Source organism: Triturus cristatus, chromosome 1_2 (assembly GCF_964204655.1).
Source record: "Triturus cristatus chromosome 1_2, aTriCri1.1, whole genome shotgun sequence".
NCBI lineage: Eukaryota > Metazoa > Chordata > Amphibia > Caudata > Salamandridae > Triturus > Triturus cristatus.
The window spans coordinates 46,718,901-46,737,223 of NC_140580.1; the positions used below are offsets into that span (position 1 = coordinate 46,718,901).

Here is an 18,323-nt window from a genome sequence, read left to right on the forward strand (position 1 = left end):
GATGTCTACCGGTAGCTCGTTCCAGGTCTTGGCTGCGATGTGAGAGAACGATCTTGCACCTGATCTGGTTCTGCGGATCAGTGGGATTTCAGCCAGTGCGAGGTTGGAGGATCGCAGGTTTCTGTTGGGTACGTGGAAGTTTACTCTGTCATTGAGGTATTTGGGTCCGCTGTTGTGCAGGCACTTGTAGGCATGAGTGAGGATCTTGAAGGTGACTCTTCTCCACGAGGAGCCAGTGGCGTTGGCTGATGTGTTCGTGCAGGGGATGCTGCGGACGAGTCTAGCAGCGGTGTTCTGTATTGTTTGCAGTTTGCAGAGCAGGGACTTGCCGGCGTAGCGTGCATTGCCATAGTCGAGCCTGCTGGTGATGAGTGCGGGGGATCCATTTGAAGGTCTTTCGGAGGATGCGGAGGGTGTTGAAACAGCTGGAGGTGACGGCGTTGACCTGTCGGTTCATGATGAGTCGAGTATGATGCCGAGGTTCTTGGCTTGGTCTGAGGGGATAGGTGGGCTTCCGAGGCCGGTGGGCCACCAGGAGAGGCAGAAGGGGTTCTTCTGAGGACGAGGACCTCTGTTTTCTCTGCGTTGAGTTTTAAGCAGCTGTTGGTCATCCAGACTACCACTTCTTGCAATCCTCTCTGGAAGTTGAGTTTTACGGTGGTGGGGTCTTTGGTGAGGGGGAGGATGAGCTGGGTGTCGTCGGCGTAGGATACAATGTTGAGGCAGTGTTGTAGGACGATGTACCTCTGAAACACAATCTGTTTGGCAGAAATATGTAAACCACAGCTTGCCAGACTTCTGCTCAGCAACATCTAAGTAACCGCGAAGTGGCTTGCTCTGTGAAAGGGATATATTGGTTGGGACATCCCACTGAACACCTTTCTTGTTTCCTCTCAATAAACTACCCCTCCAGTACTGAAAGTCCAGGATGAGTGAGCAAAAAAACTCTCTCTTAGTGCCTCTATGTGAAGATAAGAACTGGCTGGCCAGAGGAATCCAGTACTTCATACTCATATTAGCTTCCAGGACAACATCAGCGGAGAGACTATTTTGTGCTTTGATCAGTAATATGTAGTTAACCGGCCCTACCAAGTCTAGGAACCTGAGGAACGCCAAAGTTGCTGCATGACCTGACAGACTACATTGCCCTGCAGGGAGAGAACTGCTAAAGGCCTGGAAACAATGGCTAAGGCACACCTGAAACTGCAACCTATGACCAGCAGACTAGTAGTAGCAGAGCTTAGCGTCACACAAACCCTAAAATTGGGTGCCTTTGCCAGTGTGGTGTCTGCTTAAGACTGATGGGTGCCCCTTAATACACAGGAGCTCCAAAACCAGACTACTGCGAATAACCAGTTTAGAGATAAAGGCCCTGAAATTTGCGAACCAGGCTTTAGTGACAACTACTGCAAAATGATTGTTGTGACACTGGAGCTCACTTTAAAGGACATCATCTTGTAACACTCTGAAAGCAACAGCAGTCCCTCTTTGCTGTCTATGGTGGAATTTTAGGAGATATTTTAGGGATTTGCTGCTACAAAACACAAAGGGGCCACAACCTGCTAAGATTTTTGTTGCAAGCCAACAGCATGCAGGGAACTAGTGAAAATATAAGGCAGCCAGAGAAACATTTGTTGCAAGAGTCCAGCTTGGTTAGTCAAAAATGTAGACCTGCATATCCAGAAATCTGCCCACCCTACATACCCCTGGCCATAGGCTAACTCAGGCCATGTAATCGATTGCACAGTGATAGTGTAGTTGCGTTTAAGCATTTGCAAACTGTTGGGTTTGTATCCTGGCACCAGAAGGTGCTTGAACCTAATGAGTTTATTTGGAGAAAGCTTTTTTGACTACCCACCAATTCTTTTTTTTTTTTTAAGCAGGGCTCTGAAAGAACAATTACATTTCAAAAGTCAAAGTCAAATGATCTTTATTCGGATATATTGAAAACATCCATAAAAGTACATACAAATTACATCAAAAATATCTGAAGTATATATGAAGCGGCCAAATGAGTGCAAATGACAAATGTGCAGATACATCAAGAGCTGACAGGCCATTTTGTTCAACATCAAGAGATAAAAAGAATAAAATCAATAACTCCATAAAATACATCCATATAAATATATATAAGGCATAAAAATCATCCCAATGAAAGATAAAAACTGATCCAATTAGTCAAAGCACATCTAAGATAACCCCCGTTGTGCAAAGATGCAATGTGCAAATAGTGGTGCAAACTATCGGGCCAGGTTCATTATAGTTTGTACGCTCATTTTGTGTAAAAAGTGCAATATGCAGAAGGTGTAGGATGGTAAGCAGCCTATCAAGCCGTGTTCATAGATGCGCGAGAACGAACGGCAATTTGTAGGAAATGGCTAACTCTAAAAATTACATCATCTGTGCTTAGCATCAGTAAGGCTCTAAAAGCCTCGTTAAAATCCATCAGAGCGCTATCTTTAAAATAGGGAATTAGGAAATGTTTAGTGTATTTTGCGTAGAAGCCACAGAACAGTGTAAAATGCAGTAGACTTTGTTTTCCCCCTTTGTTACATGGACAATCTAAATTTCCCAAATTGTGGATATAACCCAAGGGGAAACAAAGTAAATTTACCACACTTCCGTCCCTAAACCTAAATAGAAGGCTCCTGTTCCATCTGCCCAAATTCTTGCGCAAGTAACCTTGGGGCATATTATGTGACCTAGCACAGGGTTCTTGAATGGGGATATACCTGCGGATTGCTGGCTTTAGTAGTTCAATATTTTCTCGGTTCGCTCGGTACGAGTCAAATAAGGCCCTTCTTACTATGTTCTTATGCGAAGGGTCAATTGTTTCAGGTGCTAGAAAAAGGTGCCCCATTTCTACGCTAGCTAAACTCTTTTGTACCGCATTAAGCCAGGGAATATGGTTAGCCCGCTCACTTTTTAGGCAGTCTAAAATAATATCACGGGTCAGCGAGGCAGCGGGGTTACGCCAAATTTTTAACCAGAACAAAGCGGGTCTTGATTTTATGAAATCCTCTATATAGGGGAGATTCAGTTCTCTATGGCACACATAAGAGGGTGCCGAGATAAACCCCCCCCCCCCAAGACCTTCCTACAGAATTTGTTTTCTTCTATCTGAATATTGGTGCAATTCGAGTATCCCCATACCTCGGCACCGTAGGAACACACTGGGTCTTGTAAATTTGTAGAAGGGGTAGAATGACCTCAGCATGCTTTGGTTGGCGTAAAGTAATTATAGAATTAATGGCTTTTCCCAGTTTATTCCTCCCTCTGGCAACATGAGGTTGCCAGGATCCAAAGTCAGAAAATAACAAGCCTAAATAAGGGAAAGTACAAGTACTATTTAAAACGTTATTCCCTGACATATTATGGCGAATTTTATGTTTCTTTGGCCCGCAGGACATTATGTAAGATTTTTTAAAATTTGTACATAAGTCGAGATCAGCCATATAAGAGACAAAACCTGAGATTAAAGTGCGCAGTGCATTGGGTGTACGACCTATAAGTACCGCATCGTCGGCATAAAGAAGTGCAGGTAGGGGGTTGCCATTGACGAGCGGAACATCGGTAGTTAGTTTACCCAAAGATGTGCTTAGTTCATTTATATATAAAATAAAAAGCAGGGGAGCCAGGACACAGCCTTGTCTTACTCCCCTGCCAATTAAAATCTGGTCCGAAACCTCTCCATCGTTGTTAATACGAACACAGGCTTTTAAGTCACTGTGTAAGTGGGCCAAAAAATGAACCAACGGTTCCTCCAAGCCATATCTCAGTAAGGCTGTCCATAATCGGGAACGGTTAACAAAATCAAAAGCAGAACTTAAATCCATAAAACCCAAATAAAGTGGGGATTTTTTAGCGATGGTGTATTCATCTAAAACTAGATTTAAGTTTAGGCACTGCTCCACCGTCCCTACGTTGCTTCTAAAACCTAACTGACATGGGTGTAGAATTTTGTTTTCTTCGGCCCAAGTGCTAATCTTATTAAAAATGACCCTGCCCAAAATCTTCAATGTGTTATCAATTAATGATATTGGGCGATAACTGCCTGGGTCAAGTCTATTGCCTTTTTTGAAGATAGGTACGATAATGCTGTTGGACCAGGAATCGGGCAATGAAGTAATGGATAAATTATTAAAAACATTACATAATAATGGGGACCAAAAGTCAGGCTCCGATTTTATTTAATCAATGGATAATCCATCGGGCCCTGGCGCTTTGTTGCCTGCGCTTTGAGAAATTGCGTCCTCCACCTCCGTTATAGAGATATTCGGAAACTTAAAAGTTAGGGAATTTACCACGGAAGGGGACGGTGCCATGTAGGTGTTTGTAAAATGCTCCACCCATACATCCCCTAGTATACTACAGTTTATAGGGGTAATATTGGAGCCAAACGATTTCAGGTTCTTCACCTCGCTCCAAAACCTGGCAGCATCTTTCGTTGCTGCTGTACGTACAAGGGATTCCCAATGGGTTTTTAAAAGCTCATCGGATCGTATTTTTAGTGTGCGTTTATAACTAGACCTCAAAGACCTGACCAATAACTGATCAGGTGGGTCAGCTTTTAGAGCAGTTCTTAATTCTCTATTTGCTTTAGAGCAGGAGTTGTCGAACCATCTAGACTTAGAATTAATATTAGTTAGAGCTGGCTTAGATATCTCCTTTTTTATGGTCTTACACAGCTCCGAAAATGCTTCCACGATTGTGTGTCCAGGGCAGTCGGAGGATAGACAGATAAATACTGATTGGGGGTTGGACTTTATAACACGGGCTAACACCCCCTTATTGTCAATCCCCTTCCAGACCACCCTGAGTTTGTCTGTCGACGTGACTAGGTTTTTAGCCCCTATTTCTGTCCGTTTCCCTTTTTTATTAAGAGATTTAAAACTAGATATAATCGGGTAGTGGTCGCTATATGCAATCCTGGCGACTGTGGCCTCTAATAAAAGATCCACCAGTGGGGAGGTTATGAATACATAATCAATTGTAGATGCACTCCCATGTCCAACATAGGTCACCTCGGGGCATTTATTTTCAATAGTATTTGCCTTTTCCATGACATTAATTAGGTCCCTTGTAGCCAGGTGGTTAGACAGTTCTTCACCTCTTTTACAAGGAGGGGTTTGACGATGAATGTGTGCATTAAAATCTCCTCCTAAACATATCCCATCAAGTCTACCACACTTTTGTCCTTCTGTAATGTCATCAATAAAATTAAACAATTTGATAAAATTCATGTTAGGATGTGTTTTAAAATCATTATTATAAAAATGTATTAAACATATTCTTACTCTACCAATGTAAAGCAATGCCTGAAAGCTCCTGTCATATGTATCCAGTTGTTCAACTTTAACGTCTGCACTAATTTTGACCCAGATGGATAATCCCCGACTGGGTCTACCCAGGGCTGGTATTGGTGCAATTTGGTTAAAACAACTGTATCCATCAAAGAGTAGGGAAGTAGTACACCAAGTTTCTTGAAACATCAAGATGTCAAATTTGGAAACCCAGTCTACCCAATCCCCGTTCGTTACTTTGGTATTAAGACCTGCTATGTTCCAGCTTAGGATGGTCAAATTATCGGTCGATGTTACCATGGTAGAAACATAATTCTTGCCCTTGGTCGTCTTAGCATCATTATCAGTCACTGTGATTGGATCTATAATTAGATCCCCCAGAGGGCCAGATGTATTAAAATGATTCCTACTAACAGAGTCAGGGAAGGTAGTTGGTGGTCAGTCCAGAGTACCCAGGTCAGACAGTGTACTGAGCCTATTGTGCAGAGGAAGATGTGATAAAACAGGGCTAGATGGTCTGAAATGGGGTCTATAAAAATAGCCCAATGGCAGAGAGGTTATGGCAGTGGAGGGGGAAAAACGCGTGTTAATACTACCAAGAATAAATTTGACTGTAGAGGGATTTCTAAAATTAATAACAATACAGTCCCCTTCTATATTCTTAGATAGTGGTCCAACCCAACTCACCCGTCGAACAGTCAAAATTTCTCTCATGATGTTAGGGCCGACCCCTTTGTGTTTGGATAGCCAATCTATACACTTGTTGTTTAGCTGCATCCATGACTCACTCTGTCCCTCCTTTAGCTGAGGTACGCCTGCCAGAATTATTACACAAGGGCAGGCGTCAGGGGGCAAGTGGAGAGCAGACCCTGGATGTATTATTTGACGTGTATCACTAATTTGGCCCTTATCTGATCCAGTACTAGTAGGTGCCACCCCTCTTCTAACAATCGGTATTGGGGCATCATTTAACATATTAGTAACTGTTCTAATAGAGCGTGCTGGTTCCGTTGTTCCTGTCAAGGTATGCTGGGTGGTTTTTACAATACAGTTTCTCCCTTCATTCACACCTTTAGATACGGTATTCGAGGTAGTCGAGGTAGTTGCGCCGCTGGAAGCATTAGGCCCTTCACTCACAATGCCCGTTAGCGACTTCTAGCTCTTTCAAAAGACGCTCTCCCCTTATTAAATCAAGGCTAATAGCCCCCTTCCTTTTGACATCTTCATTTTTTATCAGAGTTTCAATTCGGTCTAATCTTTTAAAAATATTATTAAACTGTTTGGTCATTTGACATTCTAACCGTTTAAAAATGGTGTCCACAATGGTTTCCATGAAATTCAGATTGGACTTCTTTAGTGTAGTGCTTTCACTGACAAAGTCGGTCTGTGTGCATATGCAATTATGACCACTACTTGGAGGGGTGATGTCCAAGGGTCCTTCAACAAGTTGCGGTTGTTCGGGCGTAACACTGCTACCCCCTGTTGTTTTTTGCTTTCCTCTGGTCCACATGCTCTGTGGTGTGGGTTGGCCCTTGTTGCATATAGCTTGTTTCCTTTTGTTGGTTAATGTTTTAGGAGGGCCTCTTTTTCTTTTTCCTCCGGCGGGTTTGCTTTTCGGGGATACAAGAGGAATGGGGATATATTCAGTAGCATCAAGCTGGGAGTCCAGGATAATAGTGTCACTACCCCCCCCCCCCCAAGGGTTGTTGGTGGTAAATGAGAGACATTGGGTTTAGTAATTGTAACAATTGGGGATAAAGGTACAATATATTCAGTACTTGAGTCCCGGGGTTCAGAGTGTGCCCTTAGGAGCTCCAGTGACATCCGTCTCTCTGTGCTCGCGATCTCATTGGCAACCATATTAAAAGCATTGTCCAACATACTTTCTAGGGATATCGATGGAGTAGGGTGGGTCGCTGTCTGTTTACCAGTTACACTGGCGGGGCGTTTCCCTCTAATAGACATATCGCCTCTCTCACCTGACTTCTCGGCTCGGTGGGGTGGCCCGCCCGACCACTGATGACCTCGGAGGGCCTCAGAGGGCCCGCCCTTTGCCCGGGCTTAGCCCGCGCGCGGTCCCGCGACGCGGGGGGCAGGGTCAATTAAGTAGCGCCTCCGGGCACGCAAACAGCTCCGGTTCCGCTTCCGTTTCGCTGGGGACCCTGGGTGTTGTGGTCCCGTCAAGCGCTCCCCCCACACAGCGGTCGCGATGGCGTGCGACGGCGGGAGGGAGACGCGGAACACAGCAGAGGACCAGGACGCCCCACGGATCACTAGACAAGCAGGTAGGCGGCAGGTTGGCGGCAGGGATCAGGCGTGTAGAAATCCTGCTAACAGCCCCCGCTCTGCCGAGGGCAGGGTCAATTAAGTAGCGCCTCCGGGCACGCAAACAGCTCCGGTTCCGCTTCCGTTTCGCTGGGGACCCTGGGTGTTGTGGTCCCGTCAAGCGCTCCCCCCACACAGCGGTCGCGATGGCGTGCGACGGCGGGAGGGAGACGCGGAACACAGCAGAGGACCAGGACGCCCCACGGATCACTAGCCAAGCAGGTAGGCGGGAGGTTGGCGGCAGGGATCAGGCGTGTAGAAATCCTGCTAACAGCCCCCGCTCTGCCGAGGGCAGGGTCAATTAAGTAGCGCCTCCGGGCATGCAAACAGCTCCGGTTCCGCTTCCGTTTCGCTGGGGACCCTGGGTGTTGTGGTCCCGTCAAGCGCTCCCCCCACACAGCGGTCGCGATGGCGTGCGACGGCGGGAGGGAGACGCGGAACACAGCAGAGGACCAGGACGCCCCACGGATCACTAGCCAAGCAGGTAGGCGGCAGGTTGGCGGCAGGGATCAGGCGTGTAGAAATCCTGCTAACAGCCCCCCAATTACATTTATTGTGAATGGTTACTATTTTTCTGTATCTGGGTCTCAACTTTTGACCAGCTCTTTCAGTAAGCCAGGATAATGAACAGGCAAATACACAAAGGGGGTCATGGTTTAACACCTGCAGAGCAACAGTATTTATGGCTCTGGGGCACTAGTAATAAATAACCCGAAACTCCATTAACAAAGGATATGGCCCCATAGCCAAAAGCTGCTCTAGGATAAGCACCTGTTCTCTTTACCCAAAAGAGCAGTAAGCAGTAGAAAAGAGAAACATTTAACCTTGATGAAAGTGGCAGACATAATGCAAGATTTGGCAGGAGAGAGATAGGCAAGGTGGTGGTTTAAACTTGCTGTCAGTCTTTCCTGCAAAGAGGAGATGGTGTTTTCCTTACCCTGACAGTCTGAAGATATCTTGAGGACATAACTTTGAAAAGAATGGAATAGTTACATCTGTCTAAAGGGTAATAGGAGCAGAGCCCCATTCTGCTTGGGCAGGGCAGACGAAACCGGAGGTCCAAACACACCATTAAAATCACTCACAACAAACGGAAAAATCTGATCTTCGAGGCTAAAGGCTACCAATTACATTACACCTTCAATGATGGCTGTAGCAAAAAGAATAAGGTGAAAGAGTTAACATGGCACTTACCACAATGACTGAGAGGAGGAAGAATAGAACCTACTGTGCTTACAATGAACTGGGGGGGCAGGATGGAATTTGACAAAAAAAAAAAAGCAAGATTGTACAGAAAACAAACTTAAGGCCACCTGCAGTGAAAGGAAGGTTCAAAGAGAGCAAATTATGGTATACTACGAGGGTATGTATTAGTGAGAGGAGGTAGGAAATACAAATTACAATCATATGGGAGCTGCAGTAAAACACAGGCAGGTGATGGCCAGGACATTGTCCTTGAGGAAAATTAGATTATATTCAGTACTCACCACAAGGCCAGCTGTAGTGAATGCGATGACGAGGCCGATAAGAAAGCAGCAGAGGCACCTCTTTCGAGGATAGCGCCGTCCGATGGAGGACCTGAAACCAATGAGAGGCATGAGGAGGAGGGAAAGAACATAAGGTGTCCCTCCACTCCCCATCTCTGCACTCTACTGCCCCTCTTTTGACCAGACATTCCATATTATTCTTCACCCGTTTTACCACTCCAGAGAAAGGTGCTAAGAGGAGACACTTACACTTTCCTGCAGTGCGGGCATCGGGCCAGTGTCCGGTCAGTAAACTCTGTCCACTAAGAAAAGGAAGAGAAAAAAAGCATGAGAGAAGAGAGATGAAAAAGAGGACAAGGGATCATGGAACCAAGAAAGGAGATAGTTGCAAGAATTAGAGGAAAGGGCAGAATTAAGAAGAGAAAAGAAGCCAGAATAAAAGAGGAGAAAGAGTGAGAAAGAAGATAAATGAACAACACTCAATGTTGTATACATTTGCACAATTGTATTACTATATTTAGAAGGACGCCTCTCCTGGTAGAGCAGGTCCCATGGTAAGTTGCAGTTCGAAATATAATTTTCCAGTGTGACAATTAAATGTAGGCTAGCTATCAACCTTAAAGATGGTCTCATAAAACAACACAGGTGACACCAGTGTATTACACATTGCTACAAAGCAAAATAACCTCTTGTATTCCAACAGAGGACTGATATTAGACATTTGCAGGAACAGCAGTCAAATAACGGCACTAAGCCAAGAGGATCCAAGGGTTCATGTGGACATTATCAGAGTCTAGTAACGGGCACCTCTGCTAATGACACCCATGCTATTTTTTTAAAACCATGTGGATTTTGGTACAAGGTACAGAGGATCTTACACTGCCACTGCAGGCGGATGGACTGCTATACTCTGGGTTCTAACTGCAGCTACAGAGAATTTCACGGCCTGTTCACTAAGGAGAGCAATCACTCGCTGGTCCCCTCAAGGGGAGAAGCAAGTATATAGGCTCTACACTCATGCTATAAGAGAAACATTTCACTTTGCCCTCAGGATGTGAGAAATGGGACTAGAATCATAATGGAAGAGAGCCTGTGATTGTTATTGAGATCGTGTGAAATGGTCACATCCTGGATGTTTATTTAGAGTACTGATGCCAGATTCCAACTCACAAGTACTTGATACTACCACCAGGACCCATTTATGAGCACTTAATTGTGCGATTACAGCCAGCCAAACTACTCCAAATAATTACCAATTTGAAACTCTGGAACACAAAAGGCACCAACAACGGTACCTCAGCCCTTTCCAAAAGCTGGCATACAGGTTGTAATACCCCCAATTATAAACTGTGCCAGGTTCAGAATTGTGTTTTTTTCTTTTTTGCAGGGGAGGCAGGCTTCCTGACTACAAAAGATATGGTGTGCTATGGCCAAACACTCCCCTCCTACAACTGAAAGGGGCTTTATGTTAGGCCAACCATGATCTGAATATGGCACTAGCTATGCCTCCTAGCAAATGCCAGGGTCAAGCCAGATGACCTGCAGGTGCCAGTTTAGCCACAAAATCTTGCCTCGGTCAGTCTCTTTTTCCACTGCTCAGCTGAAAACTTGCAATCCTCCTTTCAGCACTGGGACATGGCTTTTGAAATGAGCCAGCAGCACCATTGTAGATTCTCTGAGATTCCAAGCGAAGGCAGCATAAGCTGCACTAGGGGAACCTCTGAACATATACGGGGGGGATAGTGGATGCAGAAAAATGTCACTAGCCTCACAGAGTCAAGAGAGGGGTGTATACTCCCTATATACACACCTCTCCTGACTGCTGATTATCTACTCTTGATTTTTATTATGGTTTTATCATTCTTAACAGTCTTGGACCTTTATCCTTTTCACCCAAGATCTGTATGCAGACACAAATGCTTCAAGGACAGTCATGTCAATATTCAAATGTGGATGTCTTGCATTCCTACACAATCAACCTTCCATATTCAACTAGTGTTCCCAGTTAGGCTGCAGTTCTACTTAGCAGATCTATGTAATTTCTTGATTACAGACTGTAATATGCCAGTGACAGACAGCAACTCTAGCGCGGAGTGCTTTGGGAGCACTTACAACACTCTTTAGTTTGATCAGCTTGGTTGATGACACTTTATATAGCCACCTGTAGGATGAGTCTTCCCTGGTAACCAGACGGTAAAATGGTAACCAATCAGCATCCTTATTACCTTTATTGCACGTATACTACTCTGACTTAAAGCAACAGTCACCTACCACCAATCCAGATTGGAATTTTACAGACTTTGAAAGATCACTTATCGTATTTGACAAACCAAAATATCAGTGAACAAAAGAACCTATTTCTGCCAAGGTTGTAGAAGACTGAAACCGGTTTACTTGCAAAGATTATCTGGGACGAGTCAAAGCTTCACAACAGGCCCTGTGACCTATATGTAACTTATGCAGGAAGAAAAGTGCAGGAAATTATATTTTTGCGAGGCGAAGTAACAGAAACAGAGCGGTAGCCTGTGTTTTGGGACTTGCTCAGGGTGCAGGGTTTGTTGGCCTGTGGATAGGATGGGGAGGAGAGAAATGATTTCAAGGGTTTTCATTTATGGCTGTGAGCAGACATCTCTCTATTTCACACAACTTTGTGAGGAAAATACAGCAATTCGGGGTGAAGCGATGACCACAAAGATTTAAATCTCACAGTCGGGCAGCTACTGACATATCCCAAATCTGGTTATTGAAAGAAAGAAAAAAGCAAGGACCCGAATTCAAATAATAACTTCATGCATTCATACCAAATACATAAGGGGTGCTTAAAACGATGCTACAGATGCATTTGTTTGAAGCTTTACAAAAACTGATACAATTTTCAATCAGTAGGATTTTTTTAAATCTGTCTGCGTGCTTTAGCTTAACTCCAGTTGTGTTTACTCTATTAAACCTCTACCAGTTGTGTTAAATTGGACTGTAATACAAGTCACTGTGTATAGAATGAACAAGACTATAATCCAAACACATATTAGGTTGTGGTGCCTTTATATGTTCAAAGACTAGTTTGCGTTATGTTTCATGATTCTCATAACGATTATTGTTTCAATGGTACTATTGCCAGTGCTAAACAAGTACGTCTTGTACTGTTTTCTACACAGCTCCTGATCGCAAGGCAATTCTACTCAAATTCTGATCCTTCCTAGCTATAGAGATTCCATTAAGGAAGGGAGGTACGTACCAGGAATGTGTTCTTGCAATGCCCACACACCACCCGCACGCCTACAGGCTGTGGTTCTGGGCTCAGTGGTCCAGCATGTACAGGTCCCAGGTTTATAATTCTTTTACTGTGAAGAAAAACAGAAAGGGGATAGTAGAGAAAACAAGGTTACTGTTGCAGCTGGGGAGCAATTTCCTAAAGGTGGCATAGCCCAACGGGCATTCCAAGAGAAGCAACTTTCTGGACTTTATTTCCCAATTGCTTGGTTACTAGTTAAGTGACCGAACTCGCAGGAATGAGGCACACACTGGTTGGCATACCGGTTCTTGAATTTGGAGATTCTGGGAACAGTGCACATTTGAGTGTGAAATGCACCTCTGTGCTCCATACTACAGACACTCCTGCCTCATTCATTCACTTACTCAGCCACTCACTCAAACATGTTTTTGTGCTCAGTCCAACAAGGACTTCTAGCATGTTATTTCCCACAAACACACTACACTATACCATAGAACAGAGTTCAGCACTTGCACTGTCTCCCCAAAACACACTCTCCAACAAGTCTCTGGAATGCCAAACGGACAGAGTTCTGCGGCCTGCGTCTTTACCCCTTCACTGATACATTAGAACGCAATACACAGTTGCACTGCAATGCATAGAACTCACGTACTCCTAGCCGAAGACGACCCTGGAATATCATAGCCAAACAGAAAGGTGTTTGTGCGCCGCCTCTTCTATGAGTTTCGAAGTTACCCAAATGCGAGCCTATACTCTCACCAGGCCAAGATCACAAGTGCTTCACTACAGAGGCCACCCAGCTAACCTAGAGGAAGGTTCTTCAGCCTATAGCTTAGCCCAGGCCATCTTAAGATATGTGAGAGGCAAGCAAGAGCTTAGTAGAGCTGCTAACAACACCCTCAGACATCAGCCCTCCAAGAATTCGGCAATGAGGAATTTAAAAAAGGAATGGATGAAATGCTTGGATTAATATTTGCTGCTGGTAATTACTCATGGATGCATCCCAGCCTTTCGTTTAATTTGCCCAACATGATCAGATTAGAACCCAGCCATAAGCAAATCAGCCTTGTAGCTACTCCAACAGAAACAGTCCAGCCCAAACTGCCAAGCCAGGTCCTCTTTGATCCAGAACACAAGCAACCCAAGACCAGTGTCAGCCTAATAAGGTCTCTTCAGTTGGGCGCAGATTGGTTCTAGTTGCACAGTGGGCACACGACCCTCGTCTTGGCATTCCTGTCGCAATGAGGAATACAAAGAAGTGATGGTGGAAAGTTTGAATTAATCTGAGCCCCTGGTAACTACTTGGACCTGCCTCCCAGTCCACTGTTCAATTTTTGCCTACCATGCCACCTCAGATTACACCCAGCCAATTAGTCAGAGCATTTAGGAAAATGCCATCTCTTTCTTTACAGTGCAATGAGCCTTGTTGGCAAACACATGAAACGGGGAGCGTCAGTTCACTGTGGTCTGTGTGCAAATGCAGCTAGAAAGGTAGGAGGCACTGTCTATTGCTCTGCTGCACTCTACCAGCCTACTATCACTACTGCATATTCTAGTTGAATGCAATCATCTGACAGCCCTGATTGTTCTCCAACAGATACCCACATACTCCCTCGCTCACTTCCACATAAAAGTACACACCCAGATTTAATCTCTCTCTCTATGTAGCTTCTCAAAGGTATACCTCTCCTTCCCTATCCACAATATGGCAGTTAGTACCATTATTAAGCCAATGCCAGGATTATGCAAGGGTCAGCAACATTATGCCAAGCATGTTCAAATATTTCATGAATTACCATCCCAATGCAGGGGCCAGCATTTTAGCTGGCCAACATGCCATGAATGCCCACAATGTGTCAATAATTACCACATCACTACTAGGGTTGCAAAAATCTGATGGGTCAGTACCCAAATTTCTTGGACGTTCACAATATTCCATAAATGAACAAGATTATTTCAGTGATATGCACCACGACCTCATGAAAGCCACACTATATTCCAAGAATGACCAGCACAATTGAGGTTCCGTGAGAATCGTAATGACATTTTTGGGTTTGTTCGAATATGGACGAGTTTGGTATCTACGAACCGCAAATGACGAGTTTAGTGGGTGTACGCGTTTTCGCTACGCTACTATGTATGGTTCGTCTCATTCGTGGGTGTCTCCATCTGAACCCTCGGGTTCCATTTTAGATACGGCATCCATTTTGTCTCTTGCCCTCAAGTAGCCAGCGAACGGACACTGTCCGCTTCGTGACCCTGGGATTCCCAAACTTTTGCGGAGGACACGTGTTCCTTTGAGGGTGTCTTTATGATGAGGGGATGACACTGCAAGGGCAGATGGCTCCGCTCGAGGCTCATCTTGCCGTGCTAGTCTATTGTTTCAGTCGTGCATGCATTAGGCACGAATCCTTTGATCCTACAATCATGCTTCCGATATTGCTCCCTACACTCTTTTCCAATCTGTTGTTCATCCTTGTTTTTCCTTTGCACCTGTTTCTGTCCCTTCTCCTAATTCGTTTACAGTCAGAATGGAATGTGCTTAATGTGGGGATAACGTGCTTTCACAGTTGGGAACCGGCAATGCTGCTGTAATTATGTTCCGGGTTTCTGAAAACATGAATGCGACCCTTTTTGAAGTTTACTGTGGGAACTGAGTTGTAACCTTTTGTTCGCCATGTTGTTGCGATTTGAAGCAGTCTCTCAGAACCTACACGTTGTGTACTTCTTGCGATTTCTGTATCCCTGCAGTAAATAAACACTGATCTTTGACGCCGCAGGAAGTGTCCCGTGTCTCTGTGTTTTGTACGCCGGAACAGGTAACCCACGAAGGTTTCAGGTGTTGTCCCCTGGCACCGCTGGGCCTTAGAATAGCCCAGTCCTTCAGTTGGCGCCCAACGTTCGGCGACATCAGCGGTACCGGTCCAAAGCCCGACGATCGTGAGGAACTTCGTGTGAAATCTCAGAGGGAAGGTGCACCCCGCTTCATCGATCCAGTTGTCGAAATAAGTGGTCCGAAGACTTTTCCCACGAAGATTCCCGCCTCCTGACGGCTGCGACGGACTGATGCCCTGACTGTCGACCTGTTTTGGCGCCTGGCGTAGTCCTTTGTATGGCGAGACGATAGTCGGGCCTTCCTGGTGACGCCATTGCTCTTTCAGTAAAGTATTTGTGGGTCGCTCCCAGAGTCCATGGTTTTGTAGTTCCTTTTTGGGACGGTTACTTTGTATTTTTGTAACTTGGTTAAACTTGGTTGTTTGCCTGGTTCCATTGCATTTGTGGTTCTTAGTTGTTGGGTTTTATTTGACAATTGCAATCGCCAAAAACCGAGGGTCTTGCATTTTTTTGGCGAGGACATCGTAATTCGATAGCCCTTGAAGTTTGTAAACTTGGTTAGTGTGCACGATGCCTGGCCGTAGTACTTTGTTTGGTTTCCTTAAATGTTGCAGCACGGATTCCCGGCTGGAGGATTCATGTCCGATACCTCCAGTTGGAACTCCAATTTATGAGCTCTATAGTCGCCACGGAGTAGGTCCTATCGTATATAATGAATATTGGATTCGTTACACTAAAAATTATGGTGTTCTTAGTTGGCCACCACATGGTAGTTTCGAAACTGCAATATTAGATAATCTTGAAGCTAAATTGTTTAAAAAGAAGGCTAGGCCGGCCATGTTTGATTCCTTTCGGTTATGGCGTAAAGAGGCCAAGCAGAAAGAAATCAAACAGATTAAGAAAAATAAGAGAGAAGGTATTATTACGGTAATGCGAAATGCAGAACAGTATCAGCGAGACAAAGACGAGAAGGAACAGGAAGTTTTTGCTAGACTGCATCATATGGCGGTGGATAAATGTTATCCGGTTCTACCGTCTAGTTCTGATAGGAAGGGAGAAGAGAGGATCCATTATTGTCTTATCTATTGAAATCACCACCTCCCTATGCACAGGATACTATGGTTCCTGTGATTCCTCCTGTTCCTCAACCTGTTGTTCTGGCGGCTGCTGGTCAGCCTGTCGTTCCTCCTGTTCTTCCGAATCCCCTTGTGCCCCAAATTGTCCCTACTCCTTTACCCGCTCTTCTTCCTACTGCTCCTTTGCCTGTACCTCATCAGCCTATTGTTACTACTACTCCTGCTATCTCGACTACTGCTACTGTTTCTACGTTTACTCCTAATGTTGTTGCTCCTGTACTTCTTTCTTCTTCCCCTTCTGTTCGTAGTCGTATACCTAATGCTGTTGCTAAGCTCTATTCTCCACTTTTTGGACCAATACTTGGGTCCGATCTTTCTGATGTCTCTCAGAGGCGCAGTCAAATTCCTGGTGGTAGAGAATGTGAGACGTTAGTGAAAATGACGCGTAAATGGATTAGGCATCCTGCTAAGTACACTTCGCGTATAGTTTGATATGTTTTCTCAGTTTAATAAGCCCACACAAAGATTCGTGTTCGAGGAAATGTGTAAATCCTTGAGAGAAGAGTGGGATAATGATGAGGTAGACAATGTACCGCCCGAGATGACTGAACTTCAGAATCAGTTTTCGAATGGTATGATTGTGGGTGGTAATGTCCGACGTGCTTTAGAGCGTCTGTTATCTTTTCGATCTACAGTACAACCTCGAGCATTGTTTAAGGACAAAACTGAGGAGTGGATGGCACAACCTGGTCAGTATCCTATGCGGGAAGTTCCCCCAGTGTGGATGCCAGGTGATCCTGCTGCTAATCCTGTTATTCCACCACACTTTCAGAGAGTTTGGATACACCTCCCATGGAAGCGATCGGAAGTTTTGCAGGTGAAGCAAACTTTGCCTGACCCCCGCAAAAATCCGGCAGGTTATTATAAGGAGTTATCCCAATTAGTGGATGCTACTGTTATGAACCTCGCCGATATCGACATGTTGTTGGGTAATGTAGTACCTCAACCGATTTGGGCGAAAATCCGTCAAGAGAATCACGCAGCTGAGTTAGGCGGTGATTGGGATGCTCTTGCGGCGGCCGACGGACGACAAGTTGGTGGGTCTAAACCTGAACAGATCATTCAGAATCTGCCCCAGCGGATAATTACACTTATGAAGACGCTTATGCCAGCAATAAGAGTTAACTGGGACAAACTGTCTGCGTGCAAACAAAAGAAAGGCGAGAGTGTCTCCGATTTCTTTACGAGATTTGAGGAGGCATTCATCGATCACAGTGGTCAGGATATGAGCACTGAGGGAGGTCAGCGACTGTTTGTTGATAAATTTGTATCGAATTTGTTGCCTGAACTAAGCAACAAATTGAAGAATTCTGAAAGTTCGTGGGCCGTTTCTACCACTGCTCAAATATTAGCCACGGCCCAATACTACGAAAATAGAGAGAAATAAGAAAGCGAACGTGCAGATAAGAAAACGAAGGATCTTAAAACTAAGGTCTTATTGCAGCAAGCGTATCCTCCGCGCTCGAATCAAAATGACTCGCAACAGCAAAATCGATTACAATCACAGTTTTCTAGGTCGCAGTCGCGTACTGACTCCTCTACACCACGATCTATGCTGGGGTATAATCAATGCGCATATTGTAGGGGTGAGGGCCATCTGAAGTTTAATTGTCCAGTTTTGCGTGACCAAAACAATGGTGTTTCGGCTCGAGGAGGTCGTAGTGGTCCTCAACAAGCATCACGTGGTAGAGGTCGCGGTGTTACTCAGAATCAGAATGAGCGTTTTGCCACTTCATCAAACTCGCAAAATTGCTTTGATCGGCGCGATTCATCGTCTGGTAGATCTGCACAGTATCATGTGGACGACTATTATGTCGAGCATGATGTTGATGCTGACGGTAATTACTAGGACAGCCATAGACAAAGAGAGGGAGTAGTATCAGTTCCGGTTGATCAGAGAGGGCCTTACGTCGCAGTTGCCACATTGGGCGTAGTTGAGCCTTTTCTGTTGGACACTGGTGCAGCGAAAAGTTCCATCATGCATTCGAAACTCCCTGGCACGCCT

General features: G+C 45.0%; 1 protein-coding gene across 1 annotated transcript in view; it reads right to left on the bottom strand.

The window, feature by feature from the left end:
* PIP4P1 (phosphatidylinositol-4,5-bisphosphate 4-phosphatase 1) overlaps nt 1–18,323 on the bottom strand; it is a 160,065-nt gene that overhangs the window by 56,579 nt on the left and 85,163 nt on the right. Inside the window, exons 4-6 of the mRNA XM_085600918.1 lie at nt 12,351–12,456; nt 9,365–9,417; nt 9,116–9,206 (exon numbers count right to left, since the gene is read on the bottom strand). Coding sequence (XP_085457044.1) covers nt 9,116–9,206; nt 9,365–9,417; nt 12,351–12,456 — 250 coding nt within the window. The remainder of the gene's footprint in view (nt 1–9,115; nt 9,207–9,364; nt 9,418–12,350; nt 12,457–18,323) is intronic.